The 24960-nt window shown below is 40.6% G+C and overlaps 1 protein-coding gene across 2 annotated transcripts in view; it reads left to right on the top strand.

Annotated features, from left to right (window-relative positions):
* The window catches only part of LOC128663247 (tropomodulin-2), a 343309-nt gene that overhangs the window by 241868 nt on the left and 76481 nt on the right, over positions 1-24960 (top strand). For both annotated transcript variants that reach the window (XM_053717475.1, XM_053717474.1), the window contains 2 exons: positions 4272-4394; positions 4498-4584. In XM_053717475.1, the coding sequence (XP_053573450.1) occupies positions 4272-4394; positions 4498-4584 (210 nt within the window). The remainder of the gene's footprint in view (positions 1-4271; positions 4395-4497; positions 4585-24960) is intronic.

Genomic DNA, 24960 nt, shown 5'->3' with positions numbered 1-24960 from the left:
AGCTCTAACGACAAAACTCCAGCCGCAGAAAAAAAGCAGGAGTTAAGAGCTTTCTGGGCTAACGCCGGTTTATAAAGCTCTTAACTACTGTGCCCTAAAGTACACTAACACCCATAAACTACCTATGTACCCCTAAACCGAGGTCGCCGCAACTCGATTCAATTTTTTAACCCCTAATCTGCCGACCGCCACCTACGTTATACTTATGTACCCCTAATCTGCTGCCCCTAACCCCGCCGACCCCTGTATTATATTTATTAACCCCTAACCTGCCCCCCACAACGTCGCCGCCAGCTACTTACAATAATTAACCCCTAATCTGCCGACCGCAAAGCGCCGCCACCTACGTTATCCTTATGTACCCCTAATCTGCTGCCCCTAACACCGCCGACCCCTATATTATATTTATTAACCCCTAATCTGCCCCCCTCAACGTCGCCGACACCTGCCTACACTTATTAACCCCTAATCTGCCGAGCGGACCTGAGCGCTACTATAATAAAGTTATTAACCCCTAATCCGCCTCACTAACCCTATCATAAATAGTATTAACCCCTAATCTGCCCTCCCTAACATCGCCGACACCTAACTTCAATTATTAACCCCTAATCTGACGACCGGAGCTCACCGCTACTATAATAAATGGATTAACCCCTAAAGCTAAGTCTAACCCTAACACTAACACCCCCCTAACTTAAATATAATTTAAATCTAACGAAATTAATTAACTCTTATTAAATAAATTATTCCTATTTAAAGCTAAATACTTACCTGTAAAATACATCCTAATATAGCTACAATATAAATTATAATTACATTGTAGCTATTTTAGGATTAATATTTATTTTACAGGCAACTTTGTAATTATTTTAACCAGGTACAATAGCTATTAAATAGTTAAGAACTATTTAATAGTTACCTAGTTAAAATAATAACAAAATTACTTGTAAAATAAATCCTAACCTAAGTTATAATTAAACCTAACACTACCCTATCAATAAATTAATTAAATAAAATACCTACAATTACCTACAATAAAACCTAACACTACACTATCAATAAATAAATTAAATACAATTCCTACAAATAACTACAATTACATAAACTAACTAAATTACAAAAAATAAAAAAGAACTAAGTTACAAAAAATAAAAAAATATTTACAAACATAAGAAAAATATTACAACAATTTTAAACTAATTACACCTACTCTAAGCCCCCTAATAAAATAACAAAGACCCCCAAAATAAAAAAATGCCCTACCCTATTCTAAATTAATAGAGTTAAAAGCTCTTTTACCTTACCAGCCCTGAACAGGGCCCTTTGCGGGGCATGCCCCAAGAAAATCAGCTCTTTTGCCTGTAAAAAAAAACATACAATACCCCCCCCAACATTACAACCCACCACCCACATACCCCTAATCTAACCCAAACCCCCCTTAAATAAACCTAACACTAAGCCCCTGAAGATCTTCCTACCTTGTCTTCACCTCACTAGGTATCACCGATCCGTCCTGGCATCCGGTGCTGAAGAAGTCCAGAAGAGGCTCCAAAGTCTTCCTCCTATCCGGCAAGAAGAGGACATCCGGACCGGCAAACATCTTCATCCAAGCGGCATTTTCGATCTTCTTCCATCCGGTGCGGAGCGGGTCCATGTTGAAGCAGCCGACGCGGATCCATCCTCTTCTTTCTGCGTCTCCCGACGAATGACGGTTCCTTTAAGGGACGTCATCCAAGATGGCGTCCCTCGAATTCCGATTGGCTGATAGGATTCTATCAGCCAATCGGAATTAAGGTAGGAATATTCTGATTGGCTGATCGGAACAGCCAATAGAATGCGAGCTCAATCTGATTGGCTGATTGGATCAGCCAATCGGATTGAACTTGATTCTGATTGGCTGATTCCATCAGCCAATCAGAATATTCCTACCTTAATTCCGATTGGCTGATAGAATCCTATCAGCCAATCGGAATTCGAGGGACGCCATCTTGGATGACGTCCCATAAAGGAACCGTCATTCGTCGGGAGACGCAGAAAGAAGAGGATGGATCCGCGTCGGCTGCTTCAACATGGACCCGCTCCGCACCGGATGGAAGAAGATCGAAGATGCCGCTTGGATGAAGATGTTTGCCGGTCCGGATGTCCTCTTCTTGCCGGATAGGAGGAAGACTTTGGAGCCTCTTCTGGACCTCTTCAGCACCGGATGCCAGGACGGATCGGTGATACCTGGTGAGGTGAAGACAAGGTAAGAAGATCTTCAGGGGCTTAGTGTTAGGTTTATTTAAGGGGGGTTTGGGTTAGATTAGGGGTATGTGGGTGGTGGGTTGTAATGTTGGGGGGGGGTATTGTATGTTTTTTTTACAGGCAAAAGAGCTGATTTTCTTGGGGCATGCCCCGCAAAGGGCCCTGTTCAGGGCTGGTAAGGTAAAAGAGCTTTTAACTCTATTAATTTAGAATAGGGTAGGGCATTTTTTTATTTTGGGGGTCTTTGTTATTTTATTAGGGGGCTTAGAGTAGGTGTAATTAGTTTAAAATTGTTGTAATATTTTTCTTATGTTTGTAAATATTTTTTTATTTTTTGTAACTTAGTTCTTTTTTATTTTTTGTACTTTAGTTAGTTTATGTAATTGTAGTTATTTTTAGGAATTGTATTTAATTTATTTATTGATAGTGTAGTGTTAGGTTTTATTGTAGGTAATTGTAGGTATTTTATTTAATTAATTTATTGATAGGGTAGTGTTAGGTTTAATTATAACTTAGGTTAGGATTTATTTTACAGGTAATTTTGTAATTATTTTTACTATTTTAGCTATTAAATAGTTCTTAACTATTTAACAGCTATTGTACCTGGTTAAAATAAATACAAAGTTACCTGTAAAATAAATATTAATCCTAAAATAGCTATAATATAATTAAAATTTATATTGTAGCTTTATTAGGATTTATTTAACAGGTAAGTATTTAGCTTTAAATAGGAATAATTTATTTAATAAGAGTTAATTAATTTCGTTAGATGTAAATTATATTTAAGTTAGGGGGGTGTTAGTGTTAGGGTTAGACTTAGCTTTAGGGGTTAATACATTTATTATAGTAGCGGTGAGCTCCGGTCGTCAGATTAGGGGTTAATAATTGAAGTTAGGTGTCGGCGATGTTAGGGAGGGCAGATTAGGGGTTAATACTATTTATGATAGGGTTAGTGAGGCGGATTAGGGGTTAATACATTTATTATAGTAGCGCTCAGGTCCGCTCGGCAGATTAGGGGTTAATAAGTGTAGGTAGGTGTCGGCGACGTTGAGGGGGGCAGATTAGGGGTTAATAAATATAATATAGGGGTCGGCGGTGTTAGGGGCAGCAGATTAGGGGTACATAAGGATAACGTAGGTGGCGGCGCTTTGCGGTCGGCAGATTAGGGGTTAATTATTGTAAGTAGCTGGCGGCGACGTTGTGGGGGGCAGGTTAGGGGTTAATAAATATAATACAGGGGTCGGCGGGGTTAGGGGCAGCAGATTAGGGGTACATAGGGATAACGTAGGTTGCGGCGGTTTACGGAGCGGCAGATTAGGGGTTAATAATATAATGCAGGGGTCAGCGATAGCGGGGGCGGCAGATTAGGGGTTAATAAGTGTAAGGTTAGGGGTGTTTAGACTCGGGGTACATGTTAGGGTGTTAGGTGCAGACGTAGGAAGTGTTTCCCCATAGGAAAAAATGGGGCTGCGTTAGGAGCTGAACGCGGCTTTTTTGCAGGTGTTAGGTTTTTTTTCAGCTCAAACAGCCCCATTGTTTCCTATGGGAGAATCGTGCACGAGCACGTTTTTGAGGCTGGCCGCGTCCGTAAGCAACTCTGGTATCGAGAGTTGCATTTGCGGTAAAAATGCTCTACGCTCCTTTTTTGGAGCCTAACGCAGCATTTTTTTGGACTCTCGATACCAGAGTTAAATTTATGGTGCGGCCAGAAAAAAGCACGCGTAGCGTTAACAACCCATCTACCGCCAAACTCCAAATCTAGGCCATAGTGTTTAATCTAACTTAATTGCTTTGTAATTAATAATAGCTTTAGAAACATTTAGTGACAATGCAAAGGAGTATTTTAGTAATGTCATAATAATTATATAAAGAAGCAATTAGCTTCACATATCCAATCAGATTGCAAAAATCACACTCTATTAATGAGTGTGGGTGCTGTATTTTACTTATTTCCAAATGCATTTTATTACTTAATTAGATCTTAATTTTAATATGACATTCATTTTTGTTATTTTTTATTCTCACAGGCAAAGCATTTGTTCCGAAATACATGCCAATCGAAAGCAAGCCAGAGGAACAGCTGACCCTGGAGCCAGAACTGGAAGAAGCACTGGCAAGTGCCACAGATACAGAACTTAATGACCTTGCAAGTCAGTACCAAACCTGCAATCCATTCTTTATTAACAACAGTCTACAAACTATGTGACTTTTTGCATTAAATTAGATAGTAAGGTTTCATATCATTTGTTTTAGCTGTCCTTGGAGTGCAGCATTTTGTCAGCAGATCCCAAGGAAGTGAAGATGGCAACAGAGATGGAATTCATAAAGAGCTCCTAAAAAGTAAGGCAACATATAACTATTCTGTATATATCATTGTTTTTATTGTAAGTGTCAGCTGTAGTTTTCATCTTTCTGTCCCTTGTTATTATAACTGGGGAAAGCAAGCAGAACTAAAATCTACAGAAGTGTATTGCTTCACTAGGTGGCATACTTGGCTGGGTTTAAAAAAAGAGACATTTAACTCAAAAGTGACTGTAGTCTTTAAATAAAGACCAAGATCACACCCCTTACACTAAATGGAGTTGGGATAAAAATGATCAGTAATCAATTTTAATAAGAACCCTGTTTTCTTTCCTATGGCATGGAGAGTCCACGACTTCATTCCAATTATTAGTGGGATATTCAACTCCTAGACAGCAGGAGGAGGCAAAGAGCACCCCAGCAAAGCTGTTAAGCGTAACTTCCCTTACCCATAATCCATAGTCATTCTCTTTGCCTTTGTCAATGGAGGATGTGTGAAGATGGTGTCTGAAGATTGTAATCCTTTTATGGGTACTTTTCCCTGCATGCAATAAACAGAAGTCCCACACTGAAAAAGAACTCTGTGACTCTGTGAGTCGACTTACCGCGTCCAGTCCTAGGGGGGGGTTTCTCTGTGGTCGGTCTGGGGCTGGGCTCTGGTTGCCGGTGATCCGCGATCCCCGTGGATATGTTAATCTCCTTATCTTGCGCCCAGAATGCCCTGGAGCTCTGCGACTCTGCCGGTTACCAACTGAATGCAGACCCCACCCTCCTCAGACGCGTGCGGCTTCTCCTATTGGTCAGCGGCTCAGGACGTCACCGCCCGGTGAGTATTCTGTCCAATCCACGAGAGGGGGAGGGGAGGAGGCGAACCTCAGCTGTGCTCACTGTAAGGGATCCGATTGTCAAGGAAATAAAGGAAAGCAGGAGCACCAGTGGATGTGAGAGTCAGTGTTTATTTCCACAATAACGCTGTGTTAAAAGCACTCAAAAAACAAACAAGAAAGTCAAATTGTGATAAACAAATAGTGCTCTGGAATTACTGACGGCAGCTGATTGTTCAAATAGGGTAGGGAGGCTGGAAAACAGCTGACGCGTTTCGGCTGTAACGCCGTAGTCTTAGCTGGTTAAAAATTAAAAACAAGCGCCCTTTTTCTAGGGCTAACCTTCCTCCTATTGGACAATCTGGTGGGCCAATCCAAAACTACTTACAACTGCATGTACATTTAACCCCCTAACACACCTTATACTAGACTGTTGATGCTGCTAAGCAAATAACCTGAACATATGTTATATCTTTGTATATTTCAGAATTGATAATCATAACAAAACTCATAATGGGACAATTGTTAATGAACAAAATAAATTAAAAATGAAAAATTAAATTGTTATCTCATGGCTGACAGGAACAGAGAGGAACTTAACAAGATACATAATTCCATGTTTATATCTAAATCTAAACATTTCTCTCACATACATTTTGTCATTCTTGGTACACAAAGGAAAGGGATAACCAATAAACAGCTACCTTCCTGTCATTTTATAAAAAGTTAGATAGATATTTGCATAATTGCAATAATTATGAGTGTGTTCACTCAAGCATAATGGAATATTAAACTATTAGCTCTACTCTAGATCCTATGTATGGATAGGTTCAAGTATGGGACTGTTATTCAATGAACAAGATAGCAATGAAATAAATTAAATAAGTAAATAGACAAATAAAAGAACAGTTCACTTCCCACTAATTTGCTATGCTGGACATTCTCTTGTATATGTCCCCATTGTGCTATAATCCTGCTAGGATATAATGATTATGTAATTCAAAAATGACTGAATATATGTATAACCTTATCTATAAAGATATGTTTAGGGAGCACCTCTCTACCATCAGAGTAGGAAAGTCCAGCACTCCTCTAGTGCAACACTTCGCACTTGAACACTCCAAAAGCACTGAGAGTTTCAGATGGAAGGCCATTGAACATGTACCTGTGCCACCAAGAGGTGGGGACAGGGAGAAAGCCCTAGGCAGACAGGAGGTGTTCTGGATCTTCAAATTGAAGACCAGGACACCTTCAGGACTAAACTCAGCCTTTGACTTAATAAACTATTGGTACTAACCAGTATAAGTTTGGGAGTGTTTGCAAACTCCAAAACACATATCTTTATAGATAAGGTTATACATATATTCAGTCATTTTTGAATTACATAATCATTATATCCTAGCAGGATTATAGCACAGTGGGGACATATACAAGAGAATGTCCAGCATAGCAAATTAGTGGGAAGTGAACTGTTCTTTTATTTGTCTATTTACTTATTTAATTTATTTCATTGCTATTTTGTTCATTGAATAACAGTCCCATACTTGAACCTATCCATACATAGGATCTAGATAGAGTAGAGCTAATAGTTTAACCCCTTAATGACCACAGCACTTTTCCATTTTCTGTCCGTTTGGGACCAAGGCTATTTTTACATTTTTGCGGCGTTTGTGTTTAGCTGTAATTTTCCACTTACTCATTTACTCTACCCACACATATTATATACCATTTTTCTCGCCATTAAATAGACTTTCTAAAGATACCATTATTTTCATCATATCTTATAATTTACTATAAAAAAAAATATAAAATATGAGGAAAAAATGGAAAAAAACAAACCTTTTCTAACTTTGACCCCCAAAATCTGTTACACATCTACAATCACCAAAAAACACCCATGCTAAATAGTTTCTAAATTTTGTCCTGAGTTTAGAAATACCTAATATTTACATGTTCTTTGCTTTTTTTGCAAGTTATAGGGCCATAAATACAAGTAGCACTTTGCTATTTCCAAACCACTTTTCTTTCAAAATTAGCGCTAGTTACGTTGGGACACTGATATCTTTCAGGAATACCTGAATATCCCTTGACATGTATATATTTTTTTTAGAAGACATCCCAAAGTATTGATCTAGGCCCATTTTAGTATATTTCATGCCACCATTTCACCTCCAAATACGATCAAATAAAAAAAATTGTTCACTTTCTCACAAATTTTTTCACAAACTTTAGGTTTCTCACTGAAATTATTTACAAACAACTTATGCAATTATGAAATAAATGGTTGTAAATGCTTCTCTTGGATCCCCTTTGTTCATAAATAGCAGAGATATATGGCTTTGGCTTTGCTTTTTGGTAATTAGAAGACTGCTAAATGCCACTGCGCACCACACGTGTATTATGCCCAGCAGTGAAGGGGTTAATTAGGGAGCATGTAGGGAGCTTTTAGGGTTAATTTTAGCTTTAGTGTAGTGTAGTAGAGAACCCCAAGTATTGATCTAGGCCCATTTTGGTATATTTCATGCCACCATTTCACCGGCAAATGCGATCAAATAAAAAAAACTTTATTTTTTTCACAATTTTAGGTTTCTCACTGAAATTATTTACAAACAGCTTGTGCAATTATGGCACAAATGGTTGTAAATGCTTCTCTGGGATCCCCTTTGTTCAGAAATAGCAGACATATATGATTTTGGCGTTGCTTTTTGGTAATTAGAAGGCCGCTAAATGCCACTGCGCACCACACGTGTATTATGCCCAGCAGTGAAGGGGTTAATTAGGTAGTTTGTAGGGAGCTTGCAGGGTTAATTTTAGCTTTAGAGTAGAGATCAGCCTCCCACCTGACACATCACACCCCCTGATCCCTCCCAAACAGCTTCCTTCCCTCCCCCACCCCACAATTGTCCCCGCCATCTTAAGTACTGGCAGAAAGTCTGCCAGTACTAAAATAAAAGGTATTTTTTTTTTCTTTTCTTTTTTTTTGGGGGCATATTTACATATGCTGCTTTGTAGAATCTCCCCATAGCCCCCAACCTCCCTGATCCCCCCCAAACAGCTCTCTAACCCTCCCCCTCTGCCTTACTGGGGGCCATGTTGGGTACTGGCCGCCACCCACCTCCTACACACGCTCCCACCCACCAACGATGGAAGCCATAGATATCCGGTGCAGAGAGGGCCACAGAGTGGCCCTCTCTGCATCGGATGGCTACTAAGGGTTATTGCAGGATGCCTCGATATCGAGGCATCACTGCAATAACCAGAAAGCAGCTGGAAGTGAGCAGGATCGCTTCCAGCTGCTTTCCACACCGAGGACGTGCAGGGTACGTCCTTGGTCGTTAAGGGTATTTTTTTAGAGGACGTACCCTGCACGTCCTCGGTCGTTAAGGGGTTAATATTCCATTATGCTGGAGTGAACACACTCATAATTATTGCAATTATGCAAATATCTATCTAACTTTTTATAAAATGACAGGAAGGTATCTGTTTATTGGTTATCCCTTTCCTTTGTGTACCAAGAATGACAAAATGTATGTGAGAGAAATGTTTAGATTTAGATATAAACATGGAATTATGTATCTTGTTAAGTTCCTCTCTGTTCCTGTCAGCCATGAGATAACAATTTAATTTTTCATTTTTAATTTATTTTGTTCATTAACAATTGTCCCATTATGAGTTTTGTTATGATTATCAATTCTGAAATATACAAAGATATAACATATGTTCAGGTTATTTGCTTAGCAGCATCAACAGTCTAGTATAAGGTGTGTTAGGGGGTTAAATGTACATGCAGTTGTAAGTAGTTTTGGATTGGCCCACCAGATTGTCCAATAGGAGGAAGGTTAGCCCTATTTGAACAATCAGCTGCCGTCAGTAATTCCAGAGCACTATTTGTTTATCACAATTTGACTTTCTTGTTTGTTTTTTGAGTGCTTTTAACACAGCGTTATTGTGGAAATAAACGCTGACTCTCACATCCACTGGTGCTCCTGCTTTCCTTTATTTACTTTTCCCTGCAAGCAAGGATTGGGACTATGCTGTGTCCATGTCAACCTTTTTAGTAAAAGTAATGGTGGCTCTTAGCAGTTAGAAAGCGGTGAGGTTGTCTTTGCTTCATTTCTAACATTATTGCTACCCCTTTATAGAAAGTCAGAGTTGGTTATTCTGTTCTTTCTTTTTCTGAAGGTCCCTGATAGAGAGTGGAGTGTCTATCACACCAAAGAAGCTGTTCCTGTCCTGCAGCTGGATCCACAGGTAAGTGCCTTTGCCTTCTAGGTACTGAAGGACATCACTTTGGAGGTTAATTCCTCTAGTGGATCATCATCTGGGACATGTTATGACCTTTAGGGGTCAGTTAGTTGGGCAGTTTGGCAGGCACTGATGTAAGTGAAACTTTAAAGGGTTAATTTTTCCATTTTTATATGAGAGACTGGCTGAAGCGTTAAATAGGCTCTATAAGCATTATGCATTCTTTATTTCTGATAGGACTGGGATAAATAGAGCAGAGTGTACAATGTGTGAGAATTTAGTGTTTAATCTGGTCGGACAGAAACACGCGCTTTTCCGGTGGCACAGTTTCTTTTCTGAGTCCAATCACGTGTCCTCCGTTCTTCTGCTTTTATTCATCATCGAGCGGAGTGAATTAGGCAGGGCGTGTGTTTTAGCTCACAGCTTTCTAGGGTGACAGCCAACTCTGATAGCGGATCTGCAGCAAGCAAAAGTCTCCTTGCAATTACTAGTATCAACTCCGGTCCCGGTGCGGTAAGACTCCTCAGCTAGCCTGAGGTATAGAGGTGTGAGGGACTTTGCTTTAAAAAAATCTTAAGTAAGTTTTAGTATACTTAGCATTATGCGCTTTGAGGGAAGGTGAAATCTGATTACTCTCCTTTCTTAAAGAGACATAACGGTTACTTTTAGTGTTTAAAGATTTTTATTGAGCATCAAACAAAAATATACAGCAAGTATTCTCAGTGACATAAAAAGTAATAACATACATATTTACTTAGCAAGAACCTTTTTTTCAGTCTAGTATAAGGTGTGTTAGGGGGTTAAATGTACATGCAGTTGTAAGTAGTTTTGGATTGGCCCACCAGATTGTCCAATAGGAGGAAGGTTAGCCCTAGAAAAAGGGCGCTTGTTTTTAATTTTTAACCAGCTAAGACTACGGCGTTACAGCCGAAACGCGTTAGCTGTTTTCCAGCCTCCCTACCCTATTTGAACAATCAGCTGCCGTCAGTAATTCCAGAGCACTATTTGTTTATCACAATTTGACTTTCTTGTTTGTTTTTTGAGTTCTTTTAACACAGCGTTATTGTGGAAATAAACGCTGACTCTCACATCCACTGGTGCTCCTGCTTTCCTTTATTTACTTTTCCCTGCAAGCAAGGATTGGGACTATGCTGTGTCCATGTCAACCTTTTTAGTAAAAGTAATGGTGGCTCTTAGCAGTTAGAAAGCGGTGAGGTTGTCTTTGCTTCATTTCTAACATTATTGCTACCCCTTTATAGAAAGTCAGAGTTGGTTATTCTGTTCTTTCTTTTTCTGAAGGTCCCTGATAGAGAGTGGAGTGTCTATCACACCAAAGAAGCTGTTCCTGTCCTGCAGCTGGATCCACAGGTAAGTGCCTTTGCCTTCTAGGTACTGAAGGACATCACTTTGGAGGTTAATTCCTCTAGTGGATCATCATCTGGGACATGTTATGACCTTTAGGGGTCAGTTAGTTGGGCAGTTTGGCAGGCACTGATGTAAGTGAAACTTTAAAGGGTTAATTTTTCCATTTTTATATGAGAGACTGGCTGAAGCGTTAAATAGGCTCTATAAGCATTATGCATTCTTTATTTCTGATAGGACTGGGATAAATAGAGCAGAGTGTACAATGTGTGAGAATTTAGTGTTTAATCTGGTCGGACAGAAACACGCGCTTTTCCGGTGGCACAGTTTCTTTTCTGAGTCCAATCACGTGTCCTCCGTTCTTCTGCTTTTATTCATCGTCGAGCGGAGTGAATTAGGCAGGGCATGTGTTTTAGCTCACAGCTTTCTAGGGTGACAGCCAACTCTGATAGCGGATCTGCAGCAAGCAAAAGTCTCCTTGCAATTACTAGTATCAACTCCGGTCCCGGTGCGGTAAGACTCCTCAGCTAGCCTGAGGTATAGAGGTGTGAGGGACTTTGCTTTAAAAAAATCTTAAGTAAGTTTTAGTATACTTAGCATTATGCGCTTTGAGGGAAGGTGAAATCTGATTACTCTCCTTTCTTAAAGAGACATAACGGTTACTTTTAGTGTTTAAAGATTTTTATTGAGCATCAAACAAAAATATACAGCAAGTATTCTCAGTGACATAAAAAGTAATAACATACATATTTACTTAGCAAGAACCTTTTTTTTTTTTTTTTTTAACAAGGCCTGTAATTACAATACAATACGAGGAATAATGGTTACTTTTATTATTCTCCTTATTATTGGGGACCTTTTCAGCTATGGACACAGACCAAGATTCTGTCTCTTTGGATAAATGTTTATTATGTTTAGAGGCCCAACTTGTTTTGCCTATGCAATTTTGTTCCTCATGCTTAGCTAAGACTCCCTTCTGAGCCAATTGTCTCTCAGGATAATGCTGTTCAGGATATGCCACAGCTTTCTTCTCAAACGTCCCAAGCCCTAATGGTTTCACATTCAGTGCCCTGCGGTTTAATTTTGGATCAAGTGGGGGGCAGGCTTTCTCTTTTTTGGCATGCTTGGATATGCCATGTCTCAAATCCGTGGGCTGTGGACATAGTATCCCAGGGCTACAGAATAGGATTCAAGTCTTGCCCTCCAAGGGGCAGATTTCTCCTGTCAATACTATCCACAAACCAGGTAAAGAGGGAGGCCTTCTTAAGCTGCGTAGAGGACCGTGGAGTAATTGTTCCAGTTTCTCTAGAGGAACAAGGCCTAGAATTCTATTCAAATCTATTTTGTGGTTCCCAAAAAGGAGGGAACTTTCCACCCCATCCTAGACTTAAAGTGCCTCAACAATTTCCTTAGGGTTCCGTCCTTGAAGATGGAAACTATTCGTTCCATTCTTCCATTGGTTCAGGAAGGTCAGTTCATGACGACCATAGACCTGAAGGAAGCGTATCTTTATGTTCCCATTCACAGGGATCATCACCAGTTTCTGAGGTTGGTCTTTCTGGACAAGCATTTCCAGTTGGTTGCACTTCCGTTTGGTCCTGCCACTGCTCCTAAAATATTTGTAAAGGTTCTGGGGGACCTTTTTGCGGTGGTCAGATCTCAGGGAATTGCGGTGGCGTCTTACCTAGACGACATCTTGATTCAGGCGTCATCTTTTCAACTAGCAAAATCTCATACAGAGATGTTGTTGTCTTTTCTACGTTCTCACGGATGGAAAGTGAATTTTGAAAAGAGTTCCCTTGTTCCAGCTACAATGGTGTGTTTTTTATGGACAATTATAGATTCCCTGTCCATGAAGATTTTCCTGATGGATGTCAGAAAATCCAAACTTCTTGCTTTGTGCCTTTCTCTCTAGTCTGCTATTCGTCCATCAGTGGCTCAATGCATGAAGGTGATTGGTCTGATGGATGCCTCCATGGACATCATTCCTTTTGCTCGGTTCCAACTGCAACTATGCATGCTCAGTCAATGGAACGGAGACTATTCAGATTTATCGCAGAGGATAGATCTGGATTCCCTAACAAGAGACTCTCTCTCTTCCTGAGACCTTCCTGGGTGATATTAACTACAGACACCAGCCTGTTAGGCTGGGGAGCAGTTTGGGGCTCACTAAAAGCTCAGGGCCTGTGGACTCGAGAGGAGTCTTCTCTTCCCATAAGCATCTTGGAGTTGAGATCAATCTTCAATGCCTTGACCGCTTGGCCTCAATTATCTTTAGTCCGGTTTATCAGATTCCAGTCGGACAACATCACCTCAGTGCCTTACATCAACCACCAGAACTTGGAGTTCCTTGGCCATGAAGGTGGTAACTCGCATTCTGCAGTGGGAGGAAGCTCACGATTGTCTCCTATCTGCCATACACATTCCAGGAGTGGACAACTGGGAGGCAGATTTTCTGAGCAGACAGACTTTTCATCCCGGGGAGTGGGCTCTCCATCCGGAAGTGTTCTCAAGGATAAACCTCAAGTGGGGGGGTTCTGGAGTTGGATCTGATGGCGTCTCGTCAAAACGCCAAACTTCCAAAGTACGGATCAAGGACAAGAGATCCTCAGGCCGCTCTGATAGATGCCCTGGCGGTTCCTTGGATCTTCTCTCTGGCATACCTGTTTCCTCCGTTTGCTCTCCTTCCACGAGTAATTGTTTGTATCAAACAGGAGAGAGCATCTGTAATTCTAATAGCTCCTGCATGGCCTCGGAGGATCTGGTTTGCGGATCTGGTGAGGATGTCATCTCTTCTACCTTGGAGGTTACCTCTGAGGAAGGACCTTCTAATTCAGGGTCCATTCCTCCATCCAAATCTGGATTCTCTGAAGCTAACTGCTTGGAAAAAGAATGCCTAGTTTTGTCTAGATGTGGTTTTTCTGAGCCGGTCATTGATACCATGCTCCAGGCTCGTAAACCTGTTACTCGCAGGATTTGCCATAAGGTATGGTGTAAATAACTTTCTTGGTGTGAATCTAAGGGTTTCTCCTGGAGCCGGGTGAGGATTCCCCGCATTTTATCCTTTCTTCAGGATTGCCTGGAGAAAGGGTTGTCAGTCAGTACTCTGAAGGGTCAGATATCTGCACTGTCTATCCTTTTGCACAAACGCCTGGCTGATTTGCCAGATGTTCAATCTTTTGTTCAGGCTCTGGTCAGAATCAGAATGTGTTTAAACCTGTTGCTCCTCCTTGGGGTCTTAAATACCTTGTTCTTAAAGTTTTGCAGCAGGCTCCGTTTGACCCGATGCATTCTGTTGATATTAAATTGTTATCTTGTAAGGTTTTGTTTCTTCTTGCTATTTCTTCCGCTCGCAGAGTGTCTGAGCTCTTGGCTCTGCAGTGTGATGATTCCCCGTACCTTATTTTTCAAGCAGATAAGGCGGTCCTTGGTACTAAGTTGGGTTTTCCTCCTAAGGTTGTGTTGGATCGAAACATTAATAAGGAAATTGTTCTTCCTCCTTTTTGTCCTCCTTTTTGTCCTAATCCTTCTTCCTATAAGGAACGTCTTTTGCATAATCTGGATGTGGTGCATGCTCTAAAATTTTACCTTCAAGCAACTAAAGACTTTTAGCTATCTTCTGCCCTGTTTGTGGTTTTCTCTGGCAAGCGTAAAGGTCAGAAGGCCACTTCTACTACTCTTTCCCTCTGGTTAAGAAGTGTTATCCATTTAGCTTATGAGACAGCTGGTCAGCAGCCTCCTGAGAAAATTACGGCTCATTCCACTAGGGCTGTCTCCTCGTCCTGGGCTTTCAAAAGTGAAGCTTCTGTGGAGCAGATTTGCAAGGCGGCATAATGGTCCTCTTTGCATACTTTTTTCAAATTCTACAAATTTGATACTTTTGCCTCGGCTGAGGCCTCTTTTGGGAGAAAGGTTCTTCAAGTGGTGGTGCCTTCTGTTTAGGTCCACCTGCCTTGTTCTCCCTCTCTTTTCATTCTGTGTCCTCTAGCTTGGGTATTGGTTCCCACTAGTAATTGGAATGAAGTCATGGACTCTCCATGCCATAGGAAAGAAAACAAAATGTATGCTTACCTGATAAATTTCTTTCTTTCCGGGCATGTTGAGTCCACTACCCCGCCCTCTTTGTAATTTAAATTTGGCAGGTTTTTTTGAGTAAACAAACCTTACTATCTGAACTTTAAATGTCCTCTTGCATTCCCTATAGGAAGGAAAAAACAGACCAAGCCTCAGATACCACATAAGATACCTGAGGCTAATTCTGTATGCAAATACACTCCTCCTGGAGATTTAAAGAACTGCAGGGCACTGCATGTGACGCCATAGAAGCTTGGGACGTTTAAGGAGAAACTGTGGCATAGCCAGAACAATATCATCCTGGGAGACATAGGGCTCATAGGGCAACATCTATTCAATCGCTGTTGCTAAACATACAGCACAGAACATAAATATTTTAATCTCAAAAAGATCTAAATGCAATGGACAGATCTTACAGAACCACAATAGTTCCTCCAGAGCTTTAATATTGAACATAGGAACAGGCTTTTGTCCAAACTGAACATAAGCCCCCATAAATAAATGATAACTCTTGAATATATATCAGGGAGAAGTATCATATCTCAAAATATATAGCTCTTAAGAGGTTCAAATCTCTAACCTATCCCAGGCAAGAAAATTACTATTAGGCTAGCAAAGAATTTATAACAAATAACACAGGGATGAGAAGAAAAACTGTGCTTTCTTTTGCATGATGTACCAAGTCCACAGATTCATCCTAACTTGTGGGATATTGTCCTTCCTGACAGGAATTAGCAAAGAGAGCACCACAGCAGAGCTGTCTATATAGCTCCATTTTTAACTCCACCCCCCAGTCATTCTCTTTGCTGGCTCTAAGCAGGAAGAGTAAAGAGAAGAGGTGTTAAACTGTTAGTTTTTATTTCATCTTCAATCAAGAGTTTGTTATTTTTAAATGGTACCGGTGTTGTACTATTTGCTCTCAGGCAGGACATAGATGAAGATTTCTGCCTGGAGGATGATGATCTTAGTATTTAAGCGGTTTTAGACATTTTTCAATCCGATTTTTTCATTTGGGGGTTTATTGCTTATTAACTTGTGGTGCAATCCATCTAAAGCTTAGTGGGTACACTGTTAAAATTTCAGAAAAATTGAAGCAATTTTAACCTGTTTTGCAGTTTGTGTATGCCTTTTTTTTTCTCTTAAAGGCACGGTACCGTTTTTGCAAATTGTGTTTTTTTCATTAAATAAAGTGTTTTCCAAGCTTGCTTGCTTTATTACTAGTCTGTTAAACATGTCTGACACTGAAGAAACTCATTGTTCAATTTGTTTAGAAGCCATTGTGGAACCCCCTCTTAGAATGTGTCCCACTTGTACTGATACGTCTATAAATTGCAAACAGCATATTTTGACTTATAAAGGTTTGGCATTAGATGATTCTCAGACAGAAGGAAATCAGGTTTTGCCATCTAGTTCTCCCCAAGTGTCTCAACCAGTAACGCCCACACAAGCGACGCCAAGTACTTCTAGTGCGTCTAATTCTTTCACCTTGCAAGATATGGCTTCAGTTATGAATACTACCCTCACAGAGGTTTTATCTAAGCTGCCTGGTTTGCAAAGGAAGCGCAGTAGCTCTGGGTTAAGAACAAATGCTGAGCCTTCTGACGCTTTAGTAGCCATATCCGATATTCCCTCACAATGTTCTGAAGTAGGGATGAGGGATTTGATGTCTGAGGGAGAGATTTCTGATTCAGGAAAGACGATCCCTCAGACAGATTCAGATATGACGGCATTTAAATTTAAAATAGAGCATCTCCGCTTATTGCTCAGGGAGGTTTTAGCTACTCTGGATGATTGTGACCCTATTGTAGTTCCAGAGAAATTGTGTAAAATGGACAAATATTTAGAGGTTCCTGTTTACACTGATGTGTTTCCGGTCCCTAAGAGGATTTCGGACATTGTTACTAAGGAGTGGGATAAACCAGGTATTCCGTTCTCTCCCCCTCCTGTTTTTAAGAAAATGTTTCCCATTTCTGACACCATAAAGGACTCATAGCAGACGGTCCCTAATGTGGAGGGAGCTATTTCTACCCTGGCTAAGCGTACAACTATACCTATTGAAGACAGTTGTGCCTTCAATGATCCTATGGATAAAAAATTAGAGGGTCTCCTAAAGAAAATTTTTGTTCATCAAGGTTTTCTTCTTCAACCTATAGCGTGCATTGTTCCTGTAGCCACTGCAGCTGCCTTTTGGTTTGAGGCTCTAGAAGAAGCTCTTCAGATGGAGACCCCACTAGATGATATTTTGGACAGAATTAAGGCTCTTAAGTTGGCTAATTCTTTTATTACAGACTCCGCTTTTCATCTTGCCAAATTAGCGGCTAAGAATTCAGGTTTTGCCATTTTAGCGCATAGAGCATTATGGCTTAAGTCCTGGTCAGCTGATATGTCATCTAAATCTAAGCTTTTGTCGATCCCTTTCAAAGGTAAGACCCTATTCGGGCCTGCATTGAAAGAGATCATTTCAGACATTACTGGAGGGAAGGGTCATACCCTCCCTCAGGATAAGTCAAATAAGACTAGGACCAAACAAAATAATTTTCGTTCCTTTCGAAACTTCAAGAGTGGTCCCTCTACCTCTTCCCCTGCTGCATAGCAAGAGGGGAACTTTGCTCAATCCAAGCCAACCTGGAGACCTAATCAGGCTTGGAACAACGGTAAACAAGCCAAAAAGCCTGCTGCTGCCACTAAGTCAGCATGAAGGGGTAGCCCCCGATCCGGGACCGGATCTAGTAGGGGGCAGACTCTCTCTCTTTGCTCAGGCCTGGGCAAGAGACGTTCAGAATTCCTGGGCAGTAGTAACCCAGGGATACCTTATAGATTTCAAGGATTCCCCTCCAAGGGAGAGGTTCCATCTGTCTCAATTGTCTGTAAACCCGACAAAAAGAGAGTTGTTCTTACGCTGTGTAGAAGACCTTTTTAGCATGGGAGTGATCTGTCCAGTTCCAAAAGCAGAACAGGGGCAGGAGCAGGGGTTCTACTCCAATCTGTTTATAGTTCCCAAAAAGGAGGGAACCTTCAGACCAATTCTGGATCTCAAGATCCTAAACCAATTCCTAAGAGTTCCATCTTTCAAGATGGAGACCATTCGGACTATCTTACCATTGATCCAGGAGGGTCAATATATGATCACCGTGGACTTAAAGGATGCGTATCTACACATTCCTATCTACAAAGATCATCACTAGTTCCTCAGGTTCGCCTTTCTGCTAAGACCACGGGGCATAGCAGTGGCGCCTTATCTAGACGACATTCTAATTCAAGCGTCGTCCTTCCAACTAGCCAAGTCTCACACGGACTTAGTGTTGGCCTTTCTAAGGTCTCACGGGGGGAAAGTGAACGTAAAAAGGAGTTCTCTTTCCCCCCCTCACAAGAGTTTCATTTATAGGGACTCTGATTGACTCGGTGGACATGAAAATATTTCTGACAGAGGTCAGGAAATCAAAGATTTTGTCCACCTGCCAAGCTCTTCATTCCATTCCTCGGCCGTCAGTGGCTCAGTGTATGGAGGTAATCGGACTAATGGTAGTGGCAATGGACATAGTTCCGTTTGCTCACTTGCATCTCAGACCACTGCAACTATGCATGTTCAATCAGTTTAATGGGGATTATGCAGATTTAACTCCTCAGATAAATCTGGATCAAGAGACCAGAGACTCTCTTCTTTGGTGGTTGTCACAGGATCATCTGTCCCAGGGAATGTGTTTAAGCAGGCCAGAAGGGGTTATAGTGACGACAGACGCCAGTCTTCTGGGCTGGGGTGCAGTCTGGAATTCCCTGAAAGCTCAGGGTTTGTGGACTCGGGAGGAGGCTCTCCTACCAATAAATATTCTGGAATTAAGAGCGATATTCAATGCTCTCCAGGCATGGCCTTAGCTGGCTTCGGCCAGATTCATCAGGTTTCAGTCGGACAACATCACGACTGTGGCTTATATCAATCATCAGGGTGGAACAAAGAGTTCCTTAGCGATGATAGAGGTCTCAAGGATAATCCATTGGGCAGAGGCTCACTCTTGCCATCGGGCAGTGATCTATCTCCCAGGTGTAGAGAACTGGGAAGCAGATTTTTCATCCGGGGGAGCGGGAACTCCATCCGGAGGTGTTTCTTTAGCTGTTGCGGCTATGGGACACACCAGAGTTGGATCTGATGGCGTCTCGTCAGAACGCCAAACTTCCTTGTTACGGCTCCAGGTCAAGGGATCCTCAGGCTGTACTGATAGATGCTCTAGCAGTACCCTGGTTGTTCAACCTGGCTTATGTGTTTCCACCTTTCCCTCTCCTTCCATATCTGATTGCCAGAATCAAACAGGAGAGAGCGTCAGTGATTTTGATAGCGCCTGCGTGGCCACGCAGGACTTGGTATGCAGACCTGGTGGACATATCATCCCTTCCACCATGGTCTCTGCCATTGAGACAGGACCTTCTGATTCAAGGTCCATTCAAGCATCCAAATCTAATTTCTCTGCAACTGACTGCGTGGAGATTGAACGCTTGATTCTATCAAAGCGAGGTTTCTCTGAGTCAGTCATAAATACCTTGATTCAGGCTCGAAAGCCTGTAACCAGGAAAATTTATCATAAGATATGGCGTAAATATCTTTTTTGGTGCGAATCCAAAGGCTTCTCCTGGAGTAAAATCAGGATTCCTAGGATTTTGTCTTTTCTCCAAAAGGGATTGGAGAAAGGATTATCAGCTAGTTCCCTAAAGGGACAGATATCTGCTCTGTCTATTTTGTTGCACAAGCGTCTGGCAGATGTTCCAGACGTTCAGGCTTTTTGTCAGGCTTTAGTTAGAATTAAGCCTGTGTTTAAACCTATTGCTCTGCCATGGAGTCTAAATTTAGTTCTTAGAGTTCTTCAGGGGGTTCCATTTGAACCCATGCATTCCATAGATATTAAGCTTTTATCTTGCAAAGTTTTGTTCCTAGTTGCTATCTCTACAGCTCGAAGAGTTTCTGAACTATCTGCTTTACAATGTGATTCACCTTATCTGGTGTTCCATGCTGTTAAGGTGGTTTTGCATACCAAGCATGGGTTCCTACCTAAGGTTGTTACTAACAGGAATATCAATCAAGAAATTGTTGTTCCTTCTCTGTGTCCTAATCCTTCTTGTAAGAAGGAACGTCTGTTGCACAACTTGGACGTGGTTCGTGCTTTGAAATTTTATTTGCAGGCAACCAAAGATTTTCGTCAAACATCTTCTTTGTTTGTTGTCTATTCTGGAAAGCGTAGGGGTCAAAAGGCTATGGCGACTTCTCTTTCCTTTTGGCTGAAAAGCATCATCCGTTTGGCTTATGAGACTGCTGGACAGCAGCCTCCTGAAAGGATTACAGCTCATTCTACTAGAGCGGTAGCTTCCACATGGGCTTTTAAAAATGATGCTTCTCTTGAACAGATTTGTAAGGCTGCGACTTGGTCTTCGCTTCATACCTTTTCAAAATTTTACAAATTTGATACTTTTGCTTCTTCGGAGGCTATTTTTGGGAGAAAGGTTTTGCAAGCAGTGGTGCCTTCCGTTTAGGTTCCTGTCTTGTCCCTCCCTTCATCCGTGTCCTAAAGCTTTGGTATTGGTATCCCACAAGCTAGGATGAATCCGTGGACTCGGTACATCATGCAAAAGAAAACAAAATTTATGCTTACCTGATAAATTTCTTTCTTTTGCGATGTACCGAGTCCACGGCCCGCCCTGTCTATTCAAGACAGAGAGTATTTTTTTATGTAAACTTCAGTCACCTCTGCACCTTATAGTTTCTCCTTTTCTTCCTTAGCCTTCGGTCGAATGACTGGGGGGTGGAGTTAAGGGGGGAGCTATATAGACAGCTCTGCTGTGGTGCTCTCTTTGCTACTTCCTGTCAGGAAGGACAATATCCCATAAGTTAGGATGAATCCGTGGACTCGGTACATCGCAAAAGAAAGAAATTTATCAGGTAAGCATAAATTTTGTTATTCCCATCAGAAAAACATCAATAGTATGCTTACTAAGCTGTTACATAAGTTTAACCCCTTAGTGACCAGACCACTTTTCAATTTGTTGACCATCTGGGACCAAGGCTATTTTTGCATTTCTGCGATGTTTGTATTTAACTGTAATTTTCCTCTTACTCATTTACTGTACCCACACATATTATATACTGTTTTTATCGCCATTAAATGGACTTTCTAAAGATACCATTTTTTTCATCATATCTTATAATTTACTATAAAAAAAAATATAAAATATGAGGAAAAAATGAAAAAAAATGCACTTTTTCTAACTTTGAGCCCCAAAATCTCTTACACATCTACAACCACCATAAAATACCAATGCTAAACAGTTTCTAAATTTTGTCCTGAGTTTATAAATACCCAATGTTTACATGTTCTTTGCTTTTTTTGCAAGTTATAGGGCAATAAGTACAAGTAGCACTTTGCTATTTCAAAACCATGTTTTTTCAAAATTGGCGATAGTTACATTGTAACACCAATATCTGTCATGAATCCCTGAATAACCCTTCAAATGTATATATTTTTTAAAAGAAGACAACCTAAGGTATTAAACTTGGGGTATTTTGACTTTTTTCATGCAACCATTTTACCACCAATCTATGCCAAAGTTTGGGGGGGAAAAAAAAATAATTTGATTTTTTGACAAAATAGCAATTTAAGAATACATTTACTGATAATATTAAGGGTTACTGCCAAATAACACCCTCATATGTCTTCAGCAGCATCTCCTGGGTACAGTGATACCACCCATGTATAGGTGTGTCGGGTTCTCGGGGGGCTAAAAGCTCTTATTTTTAGGGAGCGCATTCCAGTTTTTCAATTTGGAATTTTCACATCGGTCATCATGCACCCATGTCCTATTTGGGACATTTCTGAAGCTGGTCAATGGAATTTACCCCCATCAAACCATATATTTTTGAAAAGTAGACACCCTAGGGTATTTCAAATGCTTGTATTTTAACACTTTCCATGCACTAATTCAACCACCAGTCTTTGTCAAACTTTTGGGTAGTCATTATTTTGTGTTATTTTTCACACACATTGTACTTTAGGCATGGATTCTCAGTTCCTGTTATGTGTTACTGCCAAAAAAAACCTCAATATGTGTTCAACAACATCTCCTGAGTACAGTGATACCACCCATGTATAGGTGTGTCGGGTTCTCTGGGGGCTAAAAGGCCTTAATTTTAGGAAGCGCATTCCAGTTTTTCAACTTGGAATTTTCACATCGGTCATCATGCACCCATGTCCTATTTGGGACATTTCTGAAGCTGGCCAATGCAATTTACCCCCATCAAACCATATATTTTTGAAAAGTAGACACCCTAGGGTATTTCAAATGCTGGTATTTTAACACTTTCCATGCACTAATTCAACCACCAGTCTTTGTCAATCTTTTGGGTAGTCATTTTTTTGTGTTATTTTTCACACACATTGTATTTTAGGCATGGATTCTCAGTTCCTGTTATGTGTTACTGCCAAAAAGCACCTCAATATGTGTTCAACAACATCTCCTGAGTACAGCGATACCACCTATGTATAGGTGTGTTGGGTTCTCTGGGGGCTAGAAGGCCTTATTTTTAGGAAGCGCATTCCAGTTTTTCAACTTGGAATTTTCACATCGGTCATCATGCACCCATGTCCTATTTGGGACATTTCTGAAGCTGGTCAATGGAATTTACCCCCATCAAACCATATATTTTTGAAAAGTAGACACCCTAGGGTATTTCAAATGCTTGTATTTTAACACTTTCCATGCACTAATTCAACCACCAGTCTTTGTCAAACTTTTGGGTAGTCATTATTTTGTGTTATTTTTCACACACATTGTACTTTAGGCATGGATTCTCAGTTCCTGTTATGTGTTACTGCCAAAAAAAAAACTCAATATGTGTTCAACAACATCTCCTGAGTACAGTGATACCACCCATGTATAGGTGTGTCGGGTTCTCTGGGGGCTAAAAGGCCTTAATTTTAGGAAGCGCATTCCAGTTTTTCAACTTGGAATTTTCACATCGATCATCATGCACCCATGTCCTATTTGGGACATTTCTGAAGCTGGTCAATGGAATTTACCCCCATCAAACCATATATTTTTGAAAAGTAGACACCCTAGGGTATTTCAAATGCTTGTATTTTAACACTTTCCATGCACTAATTCAACCACCAGTCTTTGTCAAACTTTTGGGTAGTCATTATTTTGTGTTATTTTTCACACACATTGTACTTTAGGCATGGATTCTCAGTTCCTGTTATGTGTTACTGCCAAAAAAACCCTCAATATGTGTTCAACAACATCTCCTGAGTACAGTGATACCACCCATGTATAGGTGTGTCGGGTTCTCTGGGGGCTAAAAGGCCTTAATTTTAGGAAGCGCATTCCAGTTTTTCAACTTGGAATTTTCACATCGATCATCATGCACCCATGTCCTATTTGGGACATTTCTGAAGCTGGTCAATGGAATTTACCCCCATCAAACCATATATTTTTGAAAAGTAGACACCCTAGGGTATTTCAAATGCTTGTATTTTAACACTTTCCATGCACTAATTCAACCACCAGTCTTTGTCAAACTTTTGGGTAGTCATTATTTTGTGTTATTTTTCACACACATTGTACTTTAGGCATGGATTCTCAGTTCCTGTTATGTGTTACTGCCAAAAAAAACCTCAATATGTGTTCAACAACATCTCCTGAGTACAGTGATACCACCCATGTATAGGTGTGTCGGGTTCTCTGGGGGCTAAAAGGCCTTAATTTTAGGAAGCGCATTCCAGTTTTTCAACTTGGAATTTTCACATCGGTCATCATGCACCCATGTCCTATTTGGGACATTTCTGAAGCTGGTCAATGGAATTTACCCCCATCAAACCATATATTTTTGAAAAGTAGACACCCTAGGGTATTTCAAATGCTTGTATTTTAACACTTTCCATGCACTAATTCAACCACCAGTCTTTGTCAAACTTTTGGGTAGTCATTATTTTGTGTTATTTTTCACACACATTGTACTTTAGGCATGGATTCTCAGTTCCTGTTATGTGTTACTGCCAAAAAAAACCTCAATATGTGTTCAACAACATCTCCTGAGTACAGTGATACCACCCATGTATAGGTGTGTCGGGTTCTCTGGGGGCTAAAAGGCCTTAATTTTAGGAAGCGCATTCCAGTTTTTCAACTTGGAATTTTCACATCGGTCATCATGCACCCATGTCCTATTTGGGACATTTCTGAAGCTGGTCAATGGAATTTACCCCCATCAAACCATATATTTTTGAAAAGTAGACACCCTAGGGTATTTCAAATGCTTGTATTTTAACACTTTCCATGCACTAATTCAACCACCAGTCTTTGTCAAACTTTTGGGTAGTCATTTTTTTGTGTTATTTTTCACACACATTGTACTTTAGGCATGGATTCTCAGTTCCTTTTATGTGTTACTGCCAAAAAACACCTCAATATGTGTTCAACAACATCTCCTAAGTACAGTGATACCACCCATGTATAGGTGTGTTGGATTCTCTGGGGGCTAGAAGGCCTTATTTTTAGGAAGCGCATTCCAGTTTTTCAACTTGGAATTTTCACATCGGTCATCATGCACCCATGTCCTATTTGGGACATTTCTGAAGCCGGTCAATGAAATTTACCCCCATAAAACCATATATTTTTGAGAAGTAGACCCCCTAGGGTATTTGAAATGCTGGTATTTTCACACTTTCCATGAACTTATTTAACCACCAGTCTTTGTCAAACTTTTGGGTAGTCATTTTTTTGTGTTATTTTTCACACACATTGTACTTTAGGCATGGATTCTCAGTTCCTGTTATGTGTTTACTGCCAAAAAACACCTCAATATGTGTTCAACAACATCTCCTGAGTACAGTGATACCACCCATGTATAGGTGTGTTGGGTTCTCTGGGGGCTAGA

This window comes from Bombina bombina, chromosome 6 (genome assembly GCF_027579735.1).
Source record: "Bombina bombina isolate aBomBom1 chromosome 6, aBomBom1.pri, whole genome shotgun sequence".
NCBI classification, from domain to species: Eukaryota; Metazoa; Chordata; class Amphibia; order Anura; family Bombinatoridae; genus Bombina; species Bombina bombina.
Note: the sequence above shows the minus strand (reverse complement) of the source record. Positions and strands in the feature narration are given on the sequence as shown.